This window comes from Scyliorhinus canicula, chromosome 16, assembly GCF_902713615.1.
Source record: "Scyliorhinus canicula chromosome 16, sScyCan1.1, whole genome shotgun sequence".
In the NCBI taxonomy this organism is placed as follows: domain Eukaryota; kingdom Metazoa; phylum Chordata; class Chondrichthyes; order Carcharhiniformes; family Scyliorhinidae; genus Scyliorhinus; species Scyliorhinus canicula.
In genome coordinates, this window is record NC_052161.1 from 5,834,356 (window position 1) to 5,861,022 (window position 26,667).

The 26,667-nt window shown below is 49.8% G+C and overlaps 1 protein-coding gene across 1 annotated transcript; it reads left to right on the top strand.

Annotated features, from left to right (window-relative positions):
- Positions 1-84: 84 nt before the first annotated feature.
- On the top strand, positions 85-26,667 carry LOC119950716 (lactosylceramide alpha-2,3-sialyltransferase-like). The gene is made up of 7 exons (XM_038773389.1): positions 85-783; positions 5,739-5,790; positions 9,336-9,459; positions 10,181-10,524; positions 22,807-22,993; positions 24,367-24,525; positions 25,628-26,667. Exons 2-7 carry the CDS (start codon positions 5,753-5,755, stop codon positions 25,868-25,870), a joined length of 1,095 nt encoding a protein of 364 aa, XP_038629317.1. The 5' UTR covers positions 85-783; positions 5,739-5,752; the 3' UTR covers positions 25,871-26,667.

Genomic DNA, 26,667 nt, shown 5'->3' on the forward strand with positions numbered 1-26,667 from the left:
TGTAATAAACGTGTCTTGTTTGAACTTACTAACTGGTGTATGGAGTTATTGGTCTGAACTTGAACTTGAAACTTGTGGCGGTATCTTAACGATACCTGGCGCCTCTAGAGCTAAGGAACGAAACAGCCAAATTGAGTGTAAAGCACACTCACCCAGAACGAGCAACACTATACACCAGCCCCCTGCACCAGCGAACATCCAGACTCCTACAGAGATAACGTGGCAAATCCTGCACTTGACAAACATGCAGCAGAAACGTCCTATGTTGCTAACAGTGAGGACACTGGCCACAGAAAGACCAAACACCATCAACCAGTGTTAACACGCTCAAGACACCTGAGCAGGGCAAATGCAAAATTCCACGTGATTTTATTACCACTTGGCTAGGACTGACTTTAGAATTTCAGTATTTCTTGCCAACAGAAAGGAGGGGGGTATTTTATACATGTACATAGTTATACATTGTCAGTTTGTTTAATTGTATGCCACACAACCATCTGTACAGTTTCCTATTGCTCACATTATCACATCTTATGCCACTGTGGACCGAGTGGCCTATAGTGCAAATTCCAGAGTTGCAAATTATTAAAGTGCACACTATTTGTTTGTGTTGTGAATTCATTATGTGTTTGAGATAGTGATTGGAGAATGATGGACTTTCACCCACGTCAGAGTAAATATTTCTGTGGAAAGAGTGGGTGACGAGGAGGAAATTGATACACGGTTGGGAGACTTCTACACACTCGATCCTTTCGGAATTGGAAATAAAGCAATGTAACTGAGGTAGGTAGCGCCCTGTGGCATGAAGTCAGGACCTGATGACCGGCAAGAAAGTAAAATACCGGAGAAATAAAAACAAAATGCTTGAAATGTTCTGCTCTCTCAGCAAATATGAAGAGTTAATGTTTCAAGTTGATGAATTTTCAACATTAAGAGATTTTAATTGCAAAAGCGATTAAATTCACAAACAGGACTGTACTCTGTTGCAAATAAATGTCTAACAGAACAAACTAGTGACATGAAAGTTGCAAGCGCAGAATGCTGTAAAACCTCAGCAGGTCTGGCAGCATCTGTACAGAGAGGGAAACAGTTAACACTTTGAGTCTGTTCACCCTTCAGAACTGAGAGGGGGAAAATCTGTGAGATGTTAAACTGTAGCTAGGACGGATTGAAACAAAAGAATGAGATGGATGGCCAAATGTGGGGAAAGGTGTGTTTCTGTATTCAGACAAAAATATATGGGATTAAGAAAAAGGGTTAAAATGGAGGAGATAGATCACAGTCTAAAGTTGTTGAACTCAATCTTTGAGTGCTGAGTTGACTGATTTACGCTTGCTAGTTCTTAACAGACCCGAGTTTGCCATTCAACACTATCTCACTCATACATACTTTACCTGAAAGCTCGATAATATATTACCTCTTGTGAAATAGGTAGCCACTTAACCTGTTATCGTACCTTGCACTGCATGAACACTGCAAGGATAAAGATGAGCGAGAGAGACATGCAATGTTATGTTGCTGGAGGACTCTGAACTCAACATGTTCAATTGCTGGAGTGGAGCAGTTAGGAAACTCAATATTGTGTTGGGGTGTTTCACAGTGTACCCTGGTCAGACTTCACCTCGAATACGGCGACTGTTTCTGGTCCGTTAAGGCATCAGCTTTCAAGGGTCTGGGCTAGGCGTGGGACGGAGCTGCTGTTCATATCATTAACATCAGACGATTGAGTTATGGGAAAGACTGGAGGAAGCTGAGATCTGAAGCCTTGTGCCACGACTGAAGGAACCTGAGAAACAATAACTTGCATTTATATAGCACCTACAATATATTAAAATGTCACACGATGGTTCGTAGAAATTATCAATAGCAAAATTTGCCACTTGAGACATCACAAAATCTAACCAAACAGGGTTGGAAATCTTAAAAGAGGGTGTCAGGAAACGGGTAGTTTTAAATTATCTATTTTTGTTGGTATTAGAAATAAGGTATAGCGTTAAGAAAGTTTTATTTTGTGTTTCTGTGTAGTTTTGAAACTTTAGTTGGCTTCATGTTAAATAAAGATGCTTGCATGTCAGGGATTTGATTTGATTTATTATTGTCACATGTATTAGTATACAGTGAAAAGTATTGTTTCTTGCATGCTGTACAAACAATGCATACCGTACATAGGGAAGGAAGGAGAGACTGCAGAATATAATGTTACAGTTATAGCAAGGTGTAGAGAAAAGATCAACTTAATACGAGGTAGGTCCATTCAAAAGTCTGATGGCAGCAAACTTGGTACCTTTAAACTCTGCATTGCAATGAAATGTGGAAATAAATGGGGTTTAATGAAAGACTAGGCTGTTGCTGAGTAACCGGGGCCCACGCTTAAAAGTATAAGCACTTGTGGTTCAGTTGGAACTAGGTAACTTGAGAAGAAAGTAGCTCTCACAGAAACTGCTAACAGAGAGCTAGGACAGTGGAGTATGGAGCAGAAAGCAAATCCCAGAAGCTAAAGAACAGATAGTTCTAGAAACCAGGGAATGAAAAGAGAAGCCTCGGGAAGACTGAAATCAAAGGGACAAAGAACTGGAGTCTGAACAAGGTAGTGTTCACTGAAGTTGAAGAAAGGGGCAGAGAGAGTTAAGGAAAAGAGTGAAGCCTTGTGTCACGACTGAGGGAGCCTGAAAACAATAACATGTATTTGTATAGCACCTATTACGTATTGAAATGTTACATGTTAAAGGCAGAGCTGAAAGGAGCAGACCTGTTTGAAGTCAGCTAGGGAGAAGCCAGACATCTAAAGTAATCATAAGGCTGATGAAACCTTAATGCAGCCTGTGAATCAGTGGTGTTCTGTTGACGTGGCTGGGCACCTCAGAGACTGTGCGGAAGCTTGAGTGCACGTGGCAATGCAGGGTAGAGGAATAGTAAAAGGAGAGATTGAAATCCTGGAAGTGGATCCTTGGCGAAGGCATCCATCTGAGAGAAAGTGTTGTTTGGGATAAGATTCTAAGGTGTTGTTAGTGAGAGTGGAGTTTGGAAACACTTGCGTGGAAGCCACAGTTCCAGTGAGACCAGCTGACTCACAGTGTGATAAATATCTGAGGGGATTTGATGAGAAATTCACAAAATTGTATTGGGTGGCATCTGCCACTTGGTTTCAGAGTGTGGTGTTTCACCTGTTGGTTTATATGGACTGGGTACTTACTGAGAACACCAGAGGTTAATGATATATTTTGTAACTTGGTGTAATCCTTATAAACCTGTGTATACCTGCAAAGCTGTAGTGGGAGTCAGGGAGTAATGGATTATCGTACATCTTTTCATGTTTAATAAATGTTTTATTCTTGTGTTAAAAGTTAACTGGCAGCCCTGTGACTGTTTATCCACGTCTCTAAACAAAAAATAAAATTTACGATCTATTGAGCCAGGATTCCATTCTGGGGCTTGGCTGTTCTAAAGGGAGATTTGGGCATCGTTAGATGATAGATATTACACGGAAGCCAGTTCATAAACTTTAGTTCCATAATACTGGGAGAAGGTACAGAGTTACACAGTTCTGACTGGGGGGGGAACACACTGCTAAGTGTAATAGTACAAGGACACAATTTGTCTCTGTAGAGGCTAGTTTCCTGGGGTAGAATGTGCAGGTGTTGGATCGCGAGGTTTTCTTGCTCAATGTGGGACACTACACTATTTGCTGTCGCTCAAACCTGTCTGCTGATACAGCGGGGAGGAATAGTTGTACTTTTCTCTGCAACAACTCTCCAATGGTAACATCAGCTGGGATCATAACAAAGGTAGGGAGTCAGAGAAATGTAGAGCTTAGGGCCCAGGCAGCTGAAGGTACACTGCCAATGGTGATCTGATTAAAATCAAGAATGCTGAGTCTGGGGCGCGGTTGGATGATATTGCTGGACAGAGGCAGTTTTAGTGATGCATGGTTCTAGGGTTGGAAACTCAGCCTGGGGTCAAATGCGATATGTGGTTGGAAACATTTTGGTTTTGCCTCAAAACAGTTGCCAGGAAGGGAGTGGAGTCAGTAGCTGGGAACGGACAAGGGACCAATGTCTTTAGTCTTTCCAGTATTGGAGGAAATGTCTACTCAATCAGTACTGGATATCAGATAAGCAGTCTGATAATTAGTTACAGTGGAGGGGTTGAGGGATAGTATCCAGTTCGGGCTGGTGTCACCAGCACAGGTGGAAATTATGTTGTTGAGGGACAGCATGTAGATGAGAAATAGGAGAGGCCCGAGGACATCCGTGGCAGACACGATGGATAAGATGCTGGAGCACAAAGAGGAGCCATTGCAAATCGATGCTCTGACTATGATTAGAAAGGTGAGTGGAGTCCCATTGGACCACGGTGGAGGTGCATTGGAGAACGACTGTGTGGTCAACTGTGTCAAAGGCAGCAGATGGGTCGCAAAAGATGAGGAGGGATCGTTTGATTTTGTTATAGAACATAGAACAGTACAGCACAGAACAGGCCCTTCGGCCCTCGATGTTGTGCCGAGCAATGATCACCCTACTCAAACCCACGTATCCACCCTATACTCGTAACCCAACAACCCCCCCACCCTTAACCTTACTTTTTAAGGACACTACGGGCAATTTAGCATGGCCAATCCACCTAACCCGCACATCTTTGGACTGTGGGAGGAAACCGGAGCACCCGGAGGAAACCCACGCAGACACGGGGAGAACGTGCAGACTCCGCACAGAGTGACCCAAGCCGGGAATTGAACCCGGGACACCGGAGCTGTGAAGCAACAGTGCTAACCACTGTGCCACCATGCCGCATTACGGTATTAAACCAAACCTGGCATACTGCCTCCCAGTTTGGACTCCTTACCAAAGAACGAATGTATTTGCCTCAGATGGAGTACAATAAACGTTGACTAGATTGGTTCCTGTAAGGAGAAGGATGTCCATCTCTGAGACAATTAGACCACATTTCCCTAGAGTTTGAAACATGTAAAATTATTTAGGTGAACGTGAGAGTGCGTCCTGGGAGAATGTTTCCCCCCTGGTTGGAGGGTGTAGAACTCAGGAGAAGGAATCAGCCATTTAGGATTAAGATGAGGAGAATGGTTTGTGAATCTTTGGGACTCTCTATCCCAGAGGGCTGTAGATGCTCAGGCGTTGTGTACATTAGGGAGGTATTTAGACAGGAGGGGGATTATTAGATATGGGGTTAGTGCAGGAAGGTGGAGATGGGGTTGAAGTTCAGCCATTTCCTTATTGAATAGCAGACCATGGCTGATGGGTTGAATGGTCTCCTCCAGTTCTTATGCTTTCCCTCCACCTCAACACAATTACTCTGCAAGACAGTTACTATTACTCTACTATTACTCTGCAAAAGTGCTGCATTTTCTGCAAAGTGCATCGGTTCAGCCCGAGGTTGTGAAAGGTGCTATATAAATGCAAGTCTTTCTTTTTGTAAATGCACCAAAGAAGATGATATTTGCCCAGACTTTGGCAGCTGCACCGCCCCCCCCCCCCCCCCCCCCCCCCCCGGTGTCCTGCTGGCCGGAGAGGGGAAGACAGGCTCAAGTGAACTCATGGCAAGTTGGATAAAGCCACCATGGGAGTTGATCTTAATTGGGCCTTGGCCAAGCACAATCCACAATCTTTCCGAGAGAGAGGGCAGGGAGTACGGGGCAGGAATTGGTTCCTTTTGCCAGTAGAGAACAAAGTGCATTTGTTGAAGTTCTTCCCTCTTTCTAAATGTCTCCTCTTGTTTTACAGCCTCTGAGGCCAGGATGACGGTAGCTCAGCGAAGCATCGGCTTCAGGAACAGGTAAAGACAACTGCATTCAACAAGCTCCTTACGGGCTTGACTGAAAACTGACCGGGGCGCGGGGGGGGGGGGGGGGGGGGGGGGGGGGGAGCAGAAAGAGATCTTGGGATACAGGTGAATAAATAATTGAAGCAGCGTCACAGATCACAAAATAAACAGAATGTTCACAAACTCCCTCATCTCCCCAGCCCAGCGGCGACACCAGGCCAACCACGCTGAGGGCCGGGATCCAGAACTCGCCATCGGAAAGGGCCGGGATCCGGAACCCAGCATCGGGAGCGGATCAGGATCCGGAACTCGCCATCGGGAGTGGGCCGGGATCCGGAACTCGCCATCGGGAATGGGCTGGGATCCCGAAATCACCATCGCGAATGAGCCGGGATCCAGAACTCGCCATCGGGAATGGGCTGGGATCCGGAACTCACCATCGGGAGCCGGCCGGGATCTGGAACTCACCATCGGGAATGAGCCGGGATCCGGAACTCACCATCGGGAGTGGGCCGGGATCCGGAACTCGCCATCGGGAGCGGGCTGGGATCCGGTACTTGCCATCGGGAGCAGACCGGGATCCGGAACTCGCCATTGGGAGCCGGCTGGGATCTGGAACTCGCCATCGGGAGTGGGCCGGGATCCGGAACTCGCCATCGGGAATGGGCTGGGATCCCGAAATCACCATCGGGAATGAGCCGGGATCCGGAACTCGCCATCGAGAGCGGGCCGGGATCCGGAACTTGCCATCGGGAGCGGGTCAGGATCCGGAACTCACCATCGGGAGCCGGCTGGGATCCGGTACTCGCCATCGGGAGCAGGCCGGGATCCGGTACTCGCCATCGGGAATGGGCCGGGATCCGGTACTCGCCATCGGGAGCAGGCCGGGATCCGGTACTCGCCATCGGGAATGGGCCGGGATCCGGAACTCGCCATCGGGAATGGGCCGGGATCCGGAACTCGCCATCGGGAGCAGGCCGGGATCCGGAACTCGCCATCGGGAGCAGGCCGGGATCCGGAACTGGCCATCGGGAGCCGGCTGGGATCTGGAACTCGCCATCGGGAGTGGGCCGGGATCCGGAACTCGCCATCGGGAGTGGGCCGGGATCCGGAACTCGCCATCGGGAATGGGCTGGGATCCCGAAATCACCATCAGGAATGAGCCAGGATCCGGAACTCGCCATCGGGAGCCGGCTGGGATCCGGAACTCACCATCGGGAGCCGGCTGGGATCCGGAACTCGCCATCGGGAGCGGGCTGGGATCCGGGACTCGCCATCGGGAGCCGGCCGGGATCCGGAACTCACCATCGGGAGTGGGCCGGGATCCGGAACTCACCATCGGGAGCAGGCCGGGATCCGGAACTCACCATCGGGAGCAGGCCGGGATCCGGAACTCGCCATCGGGAATGGGCCGGGAGCTTGAATTCGCCATCGGGAATGGGCGGGGATCCGGAACACCATCGGGAGTGGGCCGGGATCCGGAACTCACCATCGGGAGTGGGCCGGGATCCGGAACTCGCCATCGGGACCGGGCTGGGATCCGGAACTCACCATCGGGAGCGGGCTGGGATCCGGAACTCGCCATCGGGAGCGGGCTGGGATCCGGAACTCGCCATCGGGAGTGGGCCAGGATCCGGAACTCGCCATCGGGAGTGGGCTGGGATCCGGAACTCGCCATCGGGAGTGGGCTGGGATCTGGAACTCACCATCGGGAGTGGGCCGGGATCCGGAATTTGCCATCGGGAGCGGGCTGGGATCCGGAACTCGCCATCGGGAGCGGGCCGGTGAATCACAAAATGGCTCACACCTGGCACAAATCTCGATTTTGGCCTTTCCCGTTTGTAGCGGGAATTTCATACCAATTCGACTATAGTATTCCTCACTCCCCAACTGGGCGGACGACACTTAGAGATTCAGTTCAAGAACGTTATTCCAGCTCTCGGGGAGCTAAGTATCCACGAGTAGTTTGTCATCTCCCTGATCACAAAGCAATTAGACCTTTGTTTATCTCCCAATGCACCAATCAAAAGAATACATTTGTTCAGAAATTATCTATGTTGATCTGCAACTAATAGTTAGGATTACAGAATGTATTACATCTGAGTACAATTACCAATCATTTTTTTTTTTTTTCCACATAACTTTTATTTGCCAACATTTAGGGAGGTGCTACGAAGAAAACGTTACTGAGCCTCCTTCTGTGCGGGGAAAGAACCCGCCACCTCCCCGCCACAAATTGCTGAGTTTTTCCAGAAAATTACAATTACCAATCATAACCATAATCATACCAATTATAATTTTTTAAAAAAGATTTTTATTCAAACGAGATTTTCATTATAACAAAAATATAACAAATCCCAACCTCGTACTGTACCAAACGAAATCCCCCCTCACCCCCAGAGAGAAGCTTAATAATAAATAAACCCCCCCTAACAGCGGACGGTAACCAATTCCCTGAAAAAGGACATAAAAGGCTGCCGCCTCGAGTAGAACCCTTACACCAACATGGTATCTTCTCCAGGTGCAAAACTTCCATCAGGTCCCCCAGCCAGGCCAAGGCTTTAGGCAGCACCGGGGGCCTCCACCCGAGCGGAACTCACCCCCGGGCTATCAGTGAGGTGAAGGCTAGGACATCTACCCTCGTCCCCGTCTGCAGCACCGGCAAATCCGAACTTCCAGAAATGGCCACCAGTGGGCACTGCTCCAGCTGAACACCCCAAATCCCCGACATAGTGTCAAAAAAGGAGGCCCAGAAGCTGACAGGCTTGGGGCGAGACCAAAACATGTGCGTATGATTCTTCAGCCCCTTTTGCACCGCTCCCACCTATCCTCCACCCCAAGAAGAATCCACACGTACCCACCCTGGTCAGTTGCGCCCGACACACCACCTTGAACTGGATCAGTCTGAACCTCGCACACGAGGAGGTGACGTTGAGCCTGTGAAGAGTCGCCCTCCACACCCTCCATCCCAAAAACCAAACCCACTGGACAATTCCAAACTTTTAAAATATTTGTTACTTGGCATCACAGGTCAGGTGTTACACGGAGGAATGTTATAGAAACCCGTTAGTAATTTTCAGTTCTTATTTTTCAGTCGGTTTGATTCTAACCGGGGCAGCACGGTAGCATTGTGGATAGCACAATTGCTTCACAGCTCCAGGGTCCCAGGTTCCATTCCGGCTTGGGTCACTGTCTGTGCGGAGTCTGCACATCCTCCCCGTGTGTGCGTGGGTTTCCTCCGGGTGCTCCGGTTTCCTCCCACAGTCACAAAGATGTGCAGGTTAGGTGGATTGGCCGTGCTAAATTGCCCTCAGTGTCCAAAATTGCCCTGAGTGTTGGGTGGGGTTACTGGGTTATGGGGATAGGGTGGAGGTGTTGACCTTGGGTAGGGTTCTCTTTCCAAGAGCCGGTGCAGACTCGATGGGCCGAATGGCCTCCTTCTGCACTGTAAATTCTATGATAACTTTGCCTTTCCCTCCCACCCCCATCCTGGGTCCTGGGATTCACTGAGCCTCTCGATCATGTCCGCCTCATTCTAACCTTTCTCTCCACGCCAGGTGGCAGTCTCTGTTAACCTCGCTGATACTCCTGTCGTTATGTTACCTGGTGCTGCTCTACCCATCCTACCACCAGCCTCAGGACATCTGGAGATATTACAGCATGTCACAGGATTGCATTGCGGTACGCTGCAGTCAGGCGCGGTGGGGGGGGGGGGGGGCAGGGAAATGGTATGGGGGGACGGGGAAGGGGGGGCAAGGGTGTGTGAGGAGGAGGAGGGCATGAATAAGGGGGAACATAGTTTGCAGCGTAGTGTGACGGCGAAGTTGAAGAGGATGAGGATGCTATTGAGGGTGGCAAAGATGGAGAACACTGCTGGGAGATGCTGAGTATAGCGGCTATCCTGCCCCCAGTACCCGGTCCTTTGCAAACTGACGCTGCATACAGACCATGCTGGAACTGGGCAGAGGGGATGGAACTCCAATTGCTTTACTAATCTACACTTTGCAGCATCTTCACCCAGCCACTAATGAGACTTGCAGGTCCTGCAGAAAGCTCAGAATTTCAGACCGACATTACCAATCAGGTCTGAAACAGTGTTCTCTTCAATTCATTTGTTGCTGTGTGACTTATTTGTTGCAGTCTGCAGAACATTCTGGATTGTGCTGACACGTACATGCAAAGCTTAGGGGGATTACTGACCTACTGTGTAGGAGACATGGGAAAGGACAGCAAAGTGAATTGGTGGTAGAAGTTGGGCCATGATCTTATTAACTGGCACGACAGGTTCAAAGGGCTGAATGGCCTCCTCCGATTCCTGTTTCTAATATTGGGAACTTGCCTTCGCCTGCATTTGGAAAGACATCATTGTGACTTAACCAAAATGTCCTCTATCTTTCTTCAGCGGCTTCACAATCGAAGCGAGACCATCGTCTCTACTCCTTGCAAAGCGAACTCCAGCCGCTCCAAATTCTCCGTGCTGTATCCGGGGAAACAGCTGCACAGGATCCCCGTGTTTGTGCAGAACGGGAAGATCCCACACCTGGGCACCGCACGTTACAAACCACCTCTGGGGTTCAGAGGTTGCGAGAAGCAGCTTCAGGAGATCATGGAGCTGTTGCCACAAGCAGGTCCTCCGCAGGAGCTGGCATCGATGGGCTGCACCAGGTGTATTGTAGTGGGCAATGGTGGCATCCTGCGAGGTAGCAGGCTTGGGGCCTTCATTGACCAACATGACATCATTATCAGGTGATTAAAATTCCAGTTTGTTAAGGTGTAGTCCAAGTGGAGCCCAAATATCGAAATATCATTTATTCCAATAGTCTGTCGATTACAGTTTCACAATAGAACATTACAGCGCAGTACAGGCCCTTCGGCCCTCGATGTTGCACCGACCCATGAAACCAATCTAAAGCCCATTTACACTATTCCCTTATCGTCCATATGTCTATCCAATGACCATTTAAATGCCCTTAATGTTGGCGAGTCCACTACTGTTGCAGGCAGGGCATTCCATGCCCTTACTACTCTCTGAGTAAAGAATCTACCTCTGACATCTGTCCTATATCTATCTCCCCTCAATTTAAAGCTATGTCCCCTCGTGCTAGACATCACCATCCGAGAAAAAAGGCTCTCACTGTCCACCCTATCTAATCCTCTGATCATCTTGTATGCCTCAATTAAGTCACCTCTTAAGTATCTTCTCTCTAACGAAAACAGCCTCAAGTCCCTCAGCCTTTCCTCATAAGATCTTCCCTCCATACCAGGCAACATCCTGGTAAATCTCCTCTGTACCCTTTCCAATGCTTCCACATCCTTCCTATAATGCGGCGACCAGAACTGCACGCAATACTCCAAATGCGGCCGCACCAGAGTTTTGTACAGCTGCAACATGACCTCATGGCTCCGGAACTCAATCCGTCTACCAATAAAAGCCAACACACCGTACGCCTTCTTAACAACCCTCTCAACCTGGTTGCAACTTTCAGGGATCGGTTTCCATCAGATTCCACTTTACCTTCTTCTGAACTCAACATTGTGTTGAGTCATTTCTAAGTTCTATTATTTCAATACTGACCACTGGACCCATTCTTTCAGGCTCTTCACTCGCTTTACTTGCCTCATTGCCATCTCACTTTGTCCTGCACCAACATCCCATTTGTTATTGAGGCCAGAGTTTTCCGCCCATTCCTGTTAGTGGGATTCTCCAGTCGTGCCAAAGCACCCCCCCCCCCCCCCCTTCCCCCCGCTGCCGCAGGTTCCCGAGGGCCAGGGGTACATTCAACAGGAAACCCCATTGACTACAGCAGGACAAGAAGATCTCACCGCCGGCCAATGGCGACTCGCCCTTACTGCAGCGAAACACGCAGCGGGCGGTGTGGAAAATCCCGGCCTTAACCTCTCCGGCCTTCCACCCTATCGCAGACGTTCCCTCTCTTTCCTCCCTTTCCCCGTACTCATAACACCTGTTACATAGATATAGATATAGAACAATACAGCACAGAACAGGCCCTTCGGCCCTCGATGTTGTGCCGAGCAATGATCACCCTACTTAAACCCACGTAACCCGTATACCCGTAACCCAACAATCCCCCCATTAACCTTACACTACGGGCAATTTAGCATGGCCAATCCACCTAACCTGCACATCTTTGGACTGTGGGAGGAAACCGGAGCACCCGGAGGAAACCCACGCACACACGGGGAGGACGTGCAGACTCCACACAGACAGTGACCCAGCCGGGAATCGAACCTGGGACCCTGGAGCTGTGAAGCATTGATGCTAACCACCATGCTACCGTGAGGCCCCAACATCTCAACATCTCAAACCTTTCCCATTTTTTACAAGAGGTCACAGATCTGAAATATTACAAGAAGAGGGAGCAGCCGCCCATTCAGCCCCTCGAGCCTGCTGAATAAAATCATGGCTTATCTTCTACATCAACCCACCCCTATCCCCATATCTTATTATAGAGTCACAGAGGTCCATAAGACATAGGAGCAGAATTAGGCCACTCGGCCCATCGGCTCCGCTATTCAATAATGGCTGATATTTTTCTCATCCCCATTCTCCTCATAACCCCGATCCCCTTATTAATCATAAACCTATCTATCTCTGTCTTAAAGACACTCAGTGATTTGGCCTCCACAGCCTTCTGCGGCAAAGAGTTCCACAGATTCACCAGCCTCTGGCTGAATAAATTCCTCCTCATCTCTGTTTTAAAGGATCGTCCCTTTAGTCTGAGATTATGTCCTCTGCTTCTAGTTTTTCCTACAAGTGGAAACATCCTCTCCACGTCCACTCTATCCAGGCCTCGCAGTATTCTGTAAGTTTCAATAAGATCCCGCCTCATCCTTCTAAACTCCAACGAGTACAAACCCAGAATCCTCAACAGTTCCTCATACGACAAACTCTTCATTCCAGGGATTATTCTTGTGAACCTCCTCTGGACCCTTTCCAAGGCCAGCACATCCTTCCTTAGATACGGGACCCAAAACTACTCACAATACTCCAAATGGGGTCAGACCAGAGCCTTATACAGCCTCAGAAAGACCTTCCTCGACAGCACATGAAAGGCCCTTCAGCCCATCGCATCTGCACCGGTCAAAAACAACCCCCTAACCATTCTAATCCCATTTTCCAGCACCTGGCCCATAGCCTTATCTACCATGACATTGTAAATGTATATCTAAACACTTCTTAAATGTTGTGAGGGTCTCTGCCTCCACCACCCTTTCAGGCAGTGAGTTCCAGACTCTCACCACCCTCTGGGGGAAACGTTATTGCTCACACCCCTTCTAAACCTCCTGTCCCTTACCTTAAATCTCTGCCCCCTGGTCATTGATCCCTCCACCAAGGGGAAAAGTTTCTTCCTGCCTACTCTCTCTATGACCCTCATCATTTTATACATCACAATCATGTCCCCCCTCAGTCCCCTCTGCTCCAAGGAAAACAACCCCAGCCTATCCAAAGTCTCTTCATAGCTAAAGCCTGTGACATTATACAAATGTTCAGCATGTGAAGAGTTAATGTTATGTTAAGCCTAGCCACTAGAGGGAGCTAAGGAACAGTACTATAAGTTGCACTGGCTCTTCAGCTAAGAGGAGGAGATTAGACTGGAGCAGAGGTAGGGGTTCGGGATTCTCTGAAAATGGGGCTACGTCGCCACGCCGGTGGGATAACCGAAACCATCGACTCCGGCGTCAACGGCCCCGCAAGGTGAGGAATTCGCACCTTTCCAGGGGGCTAGGTTGCCGACGGAGTCGTTGCCGCTGCTCCAGCCGGCGCCGAAGGGCCGCTGCGAGTTCGCGCATGCACAGAACGGCCGGCGTGATCTTGCGCATGCGTGGACCGGCCGGCATATTTTACCGCCTGCACGGGGGTTCTCTTCTCTGCGCCGGCCCCAGGGCGATATGGCAGAGCCACTACAGAGGCCGGCGCAGAGGAAAGATAAGCCCCCATGGAACAAGCCCGCTTGCAGATCGGTGGGCCCCGATCGCGGGCAAGGCCACCATGGGGGCCCCCCGGGGTCGGATCCCCCCCCCCCACACCCCCCGAGGACCGCCCCCGCATACTCACCTGCCAGGTCCCGCCGTACATGAGGTCATTCACGCCGGCGGGATTGGCCGAAAATGGACGGCCGCTTGACCCATCGGGACCCGGAGAATCACCGGGGGGCTGTCAACGGCCCCCGACCGGCGTGGCGGGAATCCCGTCCCACCCAGAAAACGGCGCCGGAGCAGAGGGCAGTCGGCGTCGGGGCGGGATTCGCGTCCCCCCCCCCCCCCCCCCCCGGGATTCTCCGACCCAACGCAGCACCGGAGAATCCCGGCCAAGATTCATAGTGTATTGTAGAGTTAGTTAGGATATAATAGTTATAATTAGTAGGCAGAGATAGTGTTAGTGAGTGTAGTTTAATTCTTACCTGTATGTTTGCTGTTCAGAATAAATGCCAAACTCAAATTTAGTTGCTGCTAGACCAGCTGGGTTTTCCAGCATTGTCTCTTTTTATTTCAGGTTTACAGCCTCTGCAGTATTTTACCTTTGACAATAAACTGGTTTCCAAAAAGATTCCATTTCAGCAGCTCATTTAAAAAAAAATATGTTGATTAAGAATTTTTTTCCCAATCAAAACAACCCAAATCAATCAAACAGAAAAACACAAGAGGGAGAAAATGGAAAAATACACACACAACACAAAATTAACTTCAATCCCAAAAACTAACCGAAACCTCCGAACAACTGATACAAAGAACAAAGGAAATTACAGCACAGGAACAGGCCCTTCGGCCCTCCCAGCCTGCGCCGATCCAGATCCTGTATCTAAACCTGTCCCCTATTTTCCAAGGATCTACTTCCCTCTGTTCCCGCCTGTCTAGGTGCATCTTAAATGATGCTATCGTGCCCGCCTCTACCACCTCCGCTGGCAAAGTGTTCCAGGCACCCACCACCCTCTGCGTAAAAAACTCCCTTAAACTTTCCCGCTCTCACCTTGAAATCGTGACCCCTTGTAACTGACACCCCCACTCTTGGAAAAAGCTTGTTGCTATCCACCCTGTCCATACCTCTCATAATTTTGTAGACCTCAATCAGGTCCCCCCTCAACCTCCGTCTTTCCAACGAAAACAATCCTAATCTACTCAACCTTTCTTCATAGCTAGCACCCTCCATACCAGGCAACATCCTGGTGAACCTCCTCTGCACCCTCTCTAAAGCATCCACATCCTTCTGGATGGTGGCTAACTCTGTAAAAAAGGAAATGAATGGTTACCAGATTTCTTTAGACAGATATATGAATGGGTGGGGAACAGAGGGAAGTAGATCCTTGGAAAATAGGCAACAGGTTTAGATAAAGGATCTGGATCGGCGCAGGCTGGGAGGGCCGAAGGGCCTGTTCCTGTGCTGTAATTTTCTTTGTTCTTTGTTCTTTTTTCATCTTCAGTAGAACCATTCCACCCACCCCCAAATGGCGAACTTGACCTTCTCCAAATGCAGGAATGACATGAAATCACCCAATCAAGCCGAGGCACTGGGCGGGGTGGGAGGCCGCCATCCACGCAATATTCACCTCCGGGCTATCAATGAGGCAAAGGTGAAGACATGGCCTTCACCCCAGACAGCATCACCGGTGCATCCGACACACCAAATATGGCCACCAGTGAACACGGATCCAGATCTACATGGGGTATCTCCAACATAGAATCCCTACAGTGCAGGAGGAGGCCATTCTGCCCATCCAGTCGACACCAACCATCTGAAAGAGTACCCTACCTAGGCCCAATCCCCACCCCATCCCTGTGACCCCATAACCTTTTGACACTGAGGGACAATTTAGAATGGCCAATCCACCTAACCTGCACAACTTTGGACTGTGGGAGAAAACCGGAGCATCCGGAGGAAACGCATGCAGACGCGAGGAGAACGTGCAAACTCCACACAGACAGTCGACTGAGATGAGGAGGAACTACTTCTCGCAGAAGGTGGTGAATTTGTGGAACTTGCTGGTGAGGTGTGGACTGAAGCCCTTCACAGGGTCAACTCCACGTCTTCATGTGCTCAGCAGAGTCTGATTCAGTTGAAGGTTTTGCAGAGGACGTTTAGTGAGGTAGAATCTGAGTCATTAAATGGACTGAAGAAGGAGATGGATATATTTCTGTTTTTTAAAAATGGGTTAAAGGAATATGGGGAACAGGCAGGGAAGTGGATTTGAGACCAGGAAGAGATCAGCCATAATCGGATTGAATGGTGGAGCGGGCTCGAGGGGCTGAATGGCCCACTTCTGCTCCTAATTCCTATGTTACCCAAGGCTGGAATTGAACGTGGGTCCCTTGAGCTGTGAGGTAGCAATGCTGCCCACTGTACCACCCTTGGTGTTAAAGAATGAAGCCCAGAAACCTATCAACTTGGGACAGCACCAGAACATACGTGTATGGTTAGCCGGCCCACGGGAACAGCGCTCACACTTATTCTCAACCCCAAGGAAGAAGCCGCTGCTTCTAGCCCTGTTCAAATACGTCCTCTGCAAAACCTTCAACTGAATCTACTGAGCACATGAAGACATGGAGTTGATCCTGTGAAGGGCTTCAGTCCATGCCTCACCAGTAAGAATGGGACCCAATTCAACCTCCCATTTCGCCCTCACAACACTCAACGGAACAGAATCCGTTGAAAGGATAGGGCCCCACTTGTCCGCAATCTGGCCTAGACAGAGACCGAATCTTCTTCATCGGGGAAGACGGTGGCGCCAAAGGAAAAGAGGGGAAAGCTTGAAGTGAAAAATCGCAAATTTGGAAATGCCTAAAAAGACTGGAACTGGCAGCTGGAATTTCTCAGCTAACTCCCGAAAACTCTCAAACCTCCCCTCAACGAAGAGGTCGCCAAACTGCTCCAGGCTCTTCACCGCCCAACATTCAAAGCTGGAGTCCAAACCAGCAGGTAGGAAAAGGTGATAGTTGCAAACCGGGGCCAGCGAAGACGGGGAAATGGGCTGGAAATGCTGCCTAAACCATTTCCAAATTCCCAGGGCGGAGACGACCACTGGATTTGAGGAAAATCTAACCGGGGGCGAAAAGGCAACACATGCAGTGACTAGCACGAAGAGCAGAGAGAGTGACGGAGCCCGTTTCCATTTGTCCCATTTCAGCAACCTTTAACCCCAGGAAGCTGCAGGCTGTGCGTAACTATGGGCGGGGTTCAGCCTTCCTCTGAGGGTCAGTACTGAGGGAGTGCCGCACTGTCAGAGGGTCAGTACTGAGGGGCTGCTCCACTGTCAGAGGGTCAGACTGAGGGAGTGCTGCACTGTCAGAGGGTCGATACTGAGGGAGTGCCGCACTGTCAGAGGGTCAGTACTGAGGGGGTGCCGCACTGTCAGAGGGTCAGTACTGAGGGAGTGCTGCACTGTCAGAGGGTCAGTACTGAGGGAGTGCCGCACTGTCAGAGGGCCAGTACTGAGGGAGTGCTGCACTGTCAGAGGGCCAGTACTGAAGGAGTGCCGCACTGTCAGAGGGTCAGTACTGAGGGAGTGCCGCACTGTCAGAGGGTCAGTACTGAGGGAGCGCTGCACTGTCAGAGGGTCAGTACTGAGGGAGTGCCGCACTGTCAGAGGGTCAGTACTGCGGGAGTGCTGCACTGTCAGAGGGTCAGTACTGCGGGAGTGCTGCACTGTCAGAGGGTCAGTACTGAGGGAGTGCTGCACTGTCAGAGGGTCAGTACTGAGGGAGTGCCGCACTGTCAGAGGGTCAGTACTGAGGGAGTGCTGCACTGTCAGAGGGTCAGTACTGAGGGAGCGCTGCACTGTCAGAGGGTCAGTACTGGGGGAGTGCCTCACTGTCAGAGAGTCAGTACTGAGGGAGTGCCGCACTGTCAGAGAGTCAGTACTGAGAGAGTGCCGCACTGTCAGAGGGTCAGTACTGGGGGAGTGCCTCACTTTCAGAGAGTCAGTACTGAGGGAGTGCTGCACTGTCAGAGGGTCAGTACTGAGGGAGTGCCGCACTGTCAGAGGGTCAGTACTGAGGGAGTGCTGCACTGTCAGAGGGTCAGTACTGAGGGGGCGCTGCACTGTCAGAGGGTCAGTACTGAGGGAGTGCTGCACTGTCAGAGGGTCAGTACTGAGGGAGTGCCGCACTGTCAGAGGGTCAGTACTGAGGGAGTGCTGCACTGTCAGAGGGTCAGTACTGAGGGAGCGCTGCACTGTCAGAGGGTCAGTACTGGGGGAGTGCCTCACTGTCAGAGAGTCAGTACTGAGGGAGTGCCGCACTGTCAGAGAGTCAGTACTGAGGGAGTGCCGCACTGTCAGAGGGTCAGTACTGGGGGAGTGCCTCACTGTCAGAGAGTCAGTACTGAGGGAGTGCTGCACTGTCAGAGGGTCAGTACTGAGGGAGTGCCGCACTGTCAGAGGGTCAGTACTGGGGGAGTGCCTCACTGTCAGAGGCTCAGTACTGAGGGAGTGCTGCACTGTCAGAGGGTCAGTACTGAGGGAGTGCCGCACTGTCAGAGGGTCAGTACTGAGGGAGTGCTGCACTGTCAGAGGGTCAGTACTGAGGGAGTGCTGCACTGTCAGAGGGTCAGTACTGAGGGAGTGCCGCACTGTCAGAGGGTCAGTACTGGGGGAGTGCCTCACTGTCAGAGAGTCAGTACTGAGGGAGTGCTGCACTGTCAGAGGGTCAGTACTGAGGGAGTGCTGCACTGTCAGAGGGTCAGTACTGAGGGGGCGCTGCACTGTCAGAGGGTCAGTACTGAGGGAGTGCTGCACTGTCAGAGGGTCAGTACTGAGGGAGTGCCGCACTGTCAGAGGGTCAGTACTGAGGGAGTGCTGCACTGTCAGAGGGTCAGTACTGAGGGAGCGCTGCACTGTCAGAGGGTCAGTACTGGGGGAGTGCCTCACTGTCAGAGAGTCAGTACTGAGGGAGTGCCGCACTGTCAGAGAGTCAGTACTGAGGGAGTGCCGCACTGTCAGAGGGTCAGTACTGGGGGAGTGCCTCACTGTCAGAGAGTCAGTACTGAGGGAGTGCTGCACTGTCAGAGGGTCAGTACTGAGGGAGTGCCGCACTGTCAGAGGGTCAGTACTGGGGGAGTGCCTCACTGTCAGAGGCTCAGTACTGAGGGAGTGCCGCACTGTCAGAGGGTCAGTACTGAGGGAGCGCCGCACTGTCAAAGGGTCAGTACTGAGGGAGTGCTGCACTGTCAGAGGGTCAGTACTGAGGGAGTGCCGCACTGTCAGAGAGTCAGTACTGACGGTGTGCCGCACTGTCAGAGTGTCAGTACTGAGGGAGTGCCGCACTGTCAGAGGGTCAGTACTGGGGGAGTGCCTCACTGTCAGAGAGTCAGTACTGAGGGAGTGCTGCACTGTCAGATGGTCAGTACTGAGGGAGTGTCGCACAGTCAGAGGGTCAGTACTGAGGGAGTGCTGCACTGTCAGAGGGTCAGTACTGAGGGAGTGCTGCACTGTCAGAGGGTCAGTACTGAGGGAGTGCCGCACTTTCGGAGGGTCAGTACTGAGGGAGTGCCGCACAGTCAGAGGGTCAGTACTGATGGAGTGCCGCACTGTCAGAGGGTCAGTACAGAGGGAGTGCTGCACTGTCAGAGGGTCAGTACTGAGGGAGTGCTGCACTGTCAGAGGGTCAGTACTGAGGGAGTGCCGCACTGCCAGAGGGTCAGTACTGAGGGAGTGACGCACTGTCAGAGGGTCAGTACTGAGGGAATGCTGCACTGTCAGAGGGTCAGTACTGAGGGAGTGCTGCACTGTCAGAGGGTCAGTACTGAGGGAGTGCTGCACTGTCAGAGGGTCAGTACTGAGGGAATGCTGCACTGTCAGAGGGTCAGTACTGAGGGAGTGCCGCACTGCCAGAGGGTCAGTACTGAGGGAGTGCTGCACTTTTTTTTGATGATAATGTGGTTAATTCTGTGTTTAAATTAGTTTGTTTTAACATAAAAGATCCCCATTGTTCAGAGTCATCGCTCCTGGGGTGAAGTATCCTTTCTTCACCGTTTTACAAATAGAAACAAAATTGTTTGGGGTTCTTGTCCGGGATCCTGACAAATGTTGGGATCTGGTCCGGTATCCATACACTGGTTATCTAGCGCAGTGTGATCTTGCCGTGCACAAATTGACTGCCATATTCCCTACATTACAACAGTGACTACATTTGAAAAAGGACATTATTGGTTGTTAAGAGCTTCAAGACAAGTTGACAATTGCAACAAATGCAAGTCGTTCATTCTAGGATTCAATTTTCTTTGTGTGTGTGCGTGGGGCTGGTGGGTGTGAATGTTAGATTAGATCCTGTGTTTGAATCGATATACTCGGGGTGCCCCGTTTACTGTGCTCCAGGAAACTGCGGCGACTAACAGGCAGCGCATTGACAACGCAAGATCGAGGATCAGATTGTTGCAAAGACAGCAGCAACCCTCACGCAAGTGAGGAGAGGCGATGGGTTGGAGGTGGTGGTTGGTCGGGAGGGAGAGTTGGCCGTCCCTTGGGAGTGGGAGTGGCAGTAACTGGGGGAGTACGTATTTAGAATGTGAGGTTCGGAGGGTCACTGCATCTCCACTCCATGTTCAGTTAAATATATTTTAATATAGAAGATAGAGTGCAGAAGGAGGCCACTCAGCCCATCGAGTCTGCACCGACCCACTCAAGCCCTCACTTTGTCCAAATTTATCTTGGTACTTGTTTAATTATTGTCGTTGCCGGAAGTTTCTCTCGATTAGCAGCTGCTCTCCCTCCGGAGAGGCCAATTTATCTTAAGGTCAGAAATACCTTTCTCTGATTTATGTCTAATTTCTATCTCATTTATTCAGTTGTGAATCAAACAATTCACGTAAAAAATTAATCGGGTTATTGAAATGTTTATAATATTGTTTCAAACCTCAATTTGGACATTAGAATTTCCAAATACTGAGTAATACAGTAATGACCAAAATGTTTCATTTTCAATTACATGTTATTTAACAAACGATGACTACAAATTTTTGTACATTGATTCCCTGTTAGACAATTTAGAATTTAGAACAGTACAGCACAGAACAGGCCCTTCGGCCCTCGATGTTGTGCCGAGCAATGATCACCCTACTCAAACCCACATATCCACCCTATACCAGTAACCCAACAACCCCCATTAACCTTATTTTTTAGGACACTAAGGGCAATTTAGCCTGGCCAATCCACCTAACCTGCACATCTTTGGACTGTGGGAGGAAACCGGAGCACCCGGAGGAAACCCACGCACACACGGGGAGGACGTGCAGACTCCTCACAGACAGTGACCCAGCCGGGAATCGAACCTGGGACCCTGGAGCTGTGAAGCATTGATGCTAACCACCATGCTACCGTGCTTTACAATGTTGACACAGTGGGATGGATTTTCTGTTTGGAAGACTATTTATGTTCCCAAGGTGGAGGAGAATTGCACCCATTTTACAACCCCCCTCGGAGGGTAAATCAGGAAGCAATTCCGTCTCCCTAGCCATGCAGATTGATGCAAGACGATGAATATGAGGGATTCCTGCGGGAATCGCACTATCCCCCCCCCCCCCCCCCCCTCCCAACCACAGCCCGCCACCACCGGATTGTCTTGGTGACCCCCCCTTCCCCCACGTACGGGGGTGACCCGACCTGCCCCCTCCCCCAGGGACCCGCTAATGAGGGAGACCCGCCCAGGGATACTTGTAATCAGGAGAGCCCCTGCCAAGGACCCCTGTGAAGGAGACCCTCCCTCCAGGGATCCTTATATTATGGAGACCCCCACCCAGGGATCCCTGTAATAGGGAAACACCCCCAGGGGCTCTGTACTACAAGATCTCCCCCCGGGACCCCTTTAATAGAGAGATCCCCACAGACCTCTGTAATAGGAACCCCTGAAATAGGAAGACCCCCCCCCCCAGGGACTCATGTAATAGGGAGACCCCCGGGACCTGTGTAATAGGGAGACCCCCCCAGGGGCCTCTGTAACAGCAAGACCCCCCCCAGGTACCAGTGTAATAGGGAGACCCCCAGCGTCCCCTGCAATAGGGTGACCCCCACATAAATATGTAATAGGGAGACATGTCCAGGGACCACTGTAGTGGAGAGACCTCTCACAGGGGCTCCCTGACTAAAGGGACTGCCACCTCACAGAACCCCCTACCCAAACCCCCCCCCCCCCCCCCCCAGAAGAGAGACCGCAGTCTTGAAGTTAGATAGCAGCCCAGACAGGGGCAGTCAAAAGACTTACAGCTGCAACACTTAACTTGAAGCTCCACATGAACATCTGTGACCTGCACCGAGACTTCTCAGATCCATTAGCTGCAAGCCATTCATAACATTCTAGGAGTGGGCTGTGATTGACAGCTTCCACACACCATCTGCAGCCTTGATTCATTCATCTCATGGATCAGTAACTCTACGAAACCTTAATGTTTACAAACATTGACCTCATCAAAGAGAGATAAGTGCAATCCAAGCACTAAGTGCATTCTAATCACTCAAGTATGAGTTGCGCCCCTCCATGATCCACCGTGGTATCCACCATGACAGGCTCATGAATGCTGAGAGCATCTGTGATCCATTCCCACGTGATTCCTGGAGCTGGGAACCGGAGAATCACGGACAGCCGGAGAATAGGATGCCTGGCCCGATAAATGGATGCAAATAGGCATTAAGAGCCATTCGCATTCATATACATGCGCCCGCTGGCGTGCGGTTGTGAACCTCGATTCTGGCGCCAGAAGGGGGGGGGCGGAGCATCACGTTCGGATCGATGCCCTCCGATTCTGGCCACTGATCCCAATTGTGTGCTTCTCTGCCACATCATGGCCCCCAATACCAGCGCCAGCCGACAGAGACTCCAGCCCAGTGTCTTTCCACTGTGACACATTGATAAAAAGGTTTTCCATTTTGGTGCGACACAGAAGTACGGTTAGTGTGTGCAGGAAGTAGGCACACATGTAATATTTGTAGTCGTGTACAGGTGTATTTGATGCACACACACGTGCTCATATATAGTTCAAGAGGGATACTGTTCTGTTGGATTGATTTCTTTCTACTCCATCAGGATGAATAATGGACCTGTGAATGGTCATGAAATCGATGTAGGCTGGAAGACCATGCTGAGGATTACATACCCAGAAAGTGCTCCCCAATCTCCCTGGGACTATGATCCGAACTCATTGTTTGTGCTGGCAACATACAAAAGCACAGACCTTGCCTGGCTGAACGCGATAGTCAGAAAGAAGCCAATGGTGAATGAACATTTCCTTTCCCATTCTGAAATGTATCTTTTTAACAAAATCTTGCGTCACCGCTGCCATTTCCGGGGAGCTCTGTTGGAGACTTTGACAGAAGGAGGTAAAGAGTCTGTTGAACAATCTCGCTTCCCACTTCCAATCTCTTCTGGAACTGATCTTCATTCCCTTTATTTTATAGATTGTACGAGTCCGAGTCCATGCTCCTCTGAACCTTCCTCTTTCTTACCACCCCAGAATAATCCAACCCCACTCCCCCTTTCATCTCAGTTCTTTTGATTTATTGAGTAAGACAGATTCATCCACTCTAACTCAATCTTTTGCGGGATTTAAGTCTATACACTCCTGCAATTTACAATCCTCCCACCAGCCGAGGGCGTTACAACTCAAGCCTGCCATTACCTGGCCACTGTATCTCACTTCACTTCATCTTCCCTCTTATGTTTATTTGAGTCAGGTTGTATGGACCAGGGATCCCATGCTGCCCAACTTTGCTGTATTGTTCAGCTTTCGTTGGTGATTTGAACCCATGGCTTTAACTAGGATTCGAGTTAACTTTTGTTCCATCACCTTCGACAAACTCTGATGCGACCATCAATTCACTCTGAGACACGAGTTGGAGTAAACTGTGGCTTTAATCGGCTTACAACTGAGCCTGCCTGCGACTGTGCTAAACTGAGGGCGGACTCGCAGGACGGCAGCACTTATACTTCCTGAAGGGGGCGGAACCAAGGGCAGAGCCCTGTACATGCTCCTCATCTCCCCCTGTGGGCTCCATCTGTGAGCCGTTGCTCACAGTTGCTACACTGTAATGTACAGTGTGAATTATAGTGGTTACACATTAACCACAAACGCGAAAAGTGCTACTGAGTTGGAAGTACATACAGCAGTTTCACACTGATAATGGCACATCCCGCAGGGGTAAGCCCCTTAGCTACACTGAGGTGCCCGACTCCTTTAGTAAATGCAGAAACAGCCAAGGGATATGTTAAACATTTACGGCACTTTGTATGGGGTCGTTTTCAGTCCCAGTTCTTGTAAGTTCTGCATTTCAGCAGAGGTGACCACCAGCTCCCAGCAGTTATCGTGAGGCTCACTCAAGTACAGTGCGAGATGTGCATAAATCACACACACACCGTCGCCATATTGAAAGACACTGCATGTAGCAAGGAACTCTCATTTGTCTGGTGCAAACTCCAAGCCTATGGGAGACCAACTGGAGTTTGAGTGGCCAATGGGCTCAGGCAGTGTTTACAGGAGTGAAGAGAGGTAGACAACAACAAACTCTTCATGTGTACCTGCGCTGACAGCTGATCTAGAGGGAAAACCTCACAAGATTCAGAATTTTATTTCATTTCTTTCCCCTATAGAACCTTTGGCAGAAGATGTGGTTTTGGCAATCTGTGGTTGAGTCCATCCCCTTAGAAGCAAAAAACTACCGAATACTAAACTTAGACATAGTGAGAGAAACAGCGCTGAACCTCCTGGGATTTCCGGAGCCGCACTACAATCAATGGAGCTGGAAGCAGGTATGACCTTTAAACTCCATGCACTTGCTGCTCAGGAGCCACATATGCTAACAGGGAACCTATTATACAAAAACCCATCCGAAACAGGAGTCCATTCAGCCCATCACATCTGTGCTGGCCCTTTTGCAAAACTCTCCAATCAGTTCCACTCCCCTGATCTTTTCCCCTCGCCCGTTAAATATTCAAGGGCAATTAGGGGTGGGCATTACTTCTTTCCACTCATAACCCCATGCCTAACATAAATACACAATAATACACCTATGAAAGACACTCCATAAAAAAAGGAATCAAGTAATTCATTCTGAAAGGAGCCGAGGAGAGGATGAATAGATTGGACCTGTACTCATTGGAGTTCAGAAGAATGATAGGCAGCCTTATTGAGACATGTCGGATTCTCAGGGGGCTTGAAGGGTCGATGCTGAGAGGTTGTTTCCTCTGGTGGGAGAGTCTAGGACCAGCAGGCATAATTTCCAAGTAAGGCGTTGCCCACTTAAGACACAGATGGTGAGGAATTTCTTCTCTCAGAGGGAGTTGAATGTGAAAAAATGAAAATCGCTTATTGTCACGAGTAGAATGTGTGGAATTCTTTATCGCAGAGCTGAAAGGCTGGGTCGTTGACTATGTTCAGGGCTGAGATAGACTGATTTTTAATCAGTAAGGGAATCAAGGGAATGGGGATAAAGCGGAAAAGTGGAGTTGAGGATTATATCAGATCAGTCATGATCTCATTGCTTGGTGAAGCAGACTCGATGGGCCGAGTGGCCTTCTTCTGCTCCCACATCTTATGGTTTTATGAGACACAGCCAGTGGACACAGTGGGTTTCTCCAAAGGGTTAAATGAACATCTTACATTCCACATTTTTATAGAATTGTGCAGCACAGGTGGCCAGTCAGTCCATCATTCCTGTGCTAGCTCTTTGGAAGAACTACCCAAATTCGTCCCACTCCATCTCTTCCTTTTCCCCCATATCCCTGCAGATTGCTTTTCCTCTTTCACGCATTTATCCAACTGCGTTCTGAAAGTTGCGACTAAATCTGCTTCCGCCACTATCACAGGCTGCGCATTTTTCCCTCTCACCACCCTTTATGTTTTTTCTTCCAGGTGCTTCCAACACTGGGATTGATTTCCTTCACCATTGCCTTGCAGCTGTGCGATGAGGTTAACCTCGCTGGTTTTGGCTATGACATGTCTCGCCCTGACCTGCCTTTACACTACTATGAAACTGTCCGGATGGGTGCGATGAACACACAGGCTGTCCACAATGTGAATAGGGAAAAACTCTTCCTGGCTTCCTTAGTGAAAGCAAAAGTTGTTAATGACCTTACCGGTGGGATCAGCTGGTAGAACCTTGGAGAAACACAGCCTACAGCTGAATTCACTTTCTTTTTTAAATATTTAAAACATAAGAATGGAACATTTCACCAACATCTCCCTGCTGTGTCAAAAATGTTCAAGCACAGACAAACTATACACTTAACGAATGTGTTCTTCCTGCAACATTTCCCAGATGGAAGCGACGCACAGCAGGTTTAAGCAGAAAATGGATGTGCAGGCATCACGGGTGGGTGAGTTACCCAGAGCTGGTACATTGCACTGTCAATTCGGCCAACCAACATTTGCTGACAGTACAGAGCGGACATACTTCAGATTGAAGCTTCAAACTGAACCATGTTGGCCAGTTAATAGCTAACCACAATTCCAATTGAAATCATGAGTGGATCAGATAATGTGACATATGGTTTGATACACAGGAAATGACTCGAGATGAGCAAGTTTTTCAGACATTGGGAACACTCCGAAGGATTGTGCCCTGTTGGACAGTGCAAAGGGCCTGACCTTTAGTGACACATTAGAACAGGGCCCTGACACAGATTTTGTTTTGCGCTGAAAGTTGTGAAAAGTGGAATCTGTCAGTTGGCGCAGATTGTTTATTGGAGGGTTTAAAAGTTGATGCATCCCAGTGACCCGGAATAGCTTGGACTGGAGGAGACCTGCTGTAAAACTCCAGGCAGCTTAGATTCATTCAAACGGCTTTCTGCATTTAAATACATAAACCAGTTGTTTGTTTACTATGATTATGGGCCGAATGGCCTCTTCTGGTGCTGTGATTTCTAGATAAATATGAATAGAGTATTAAAGTT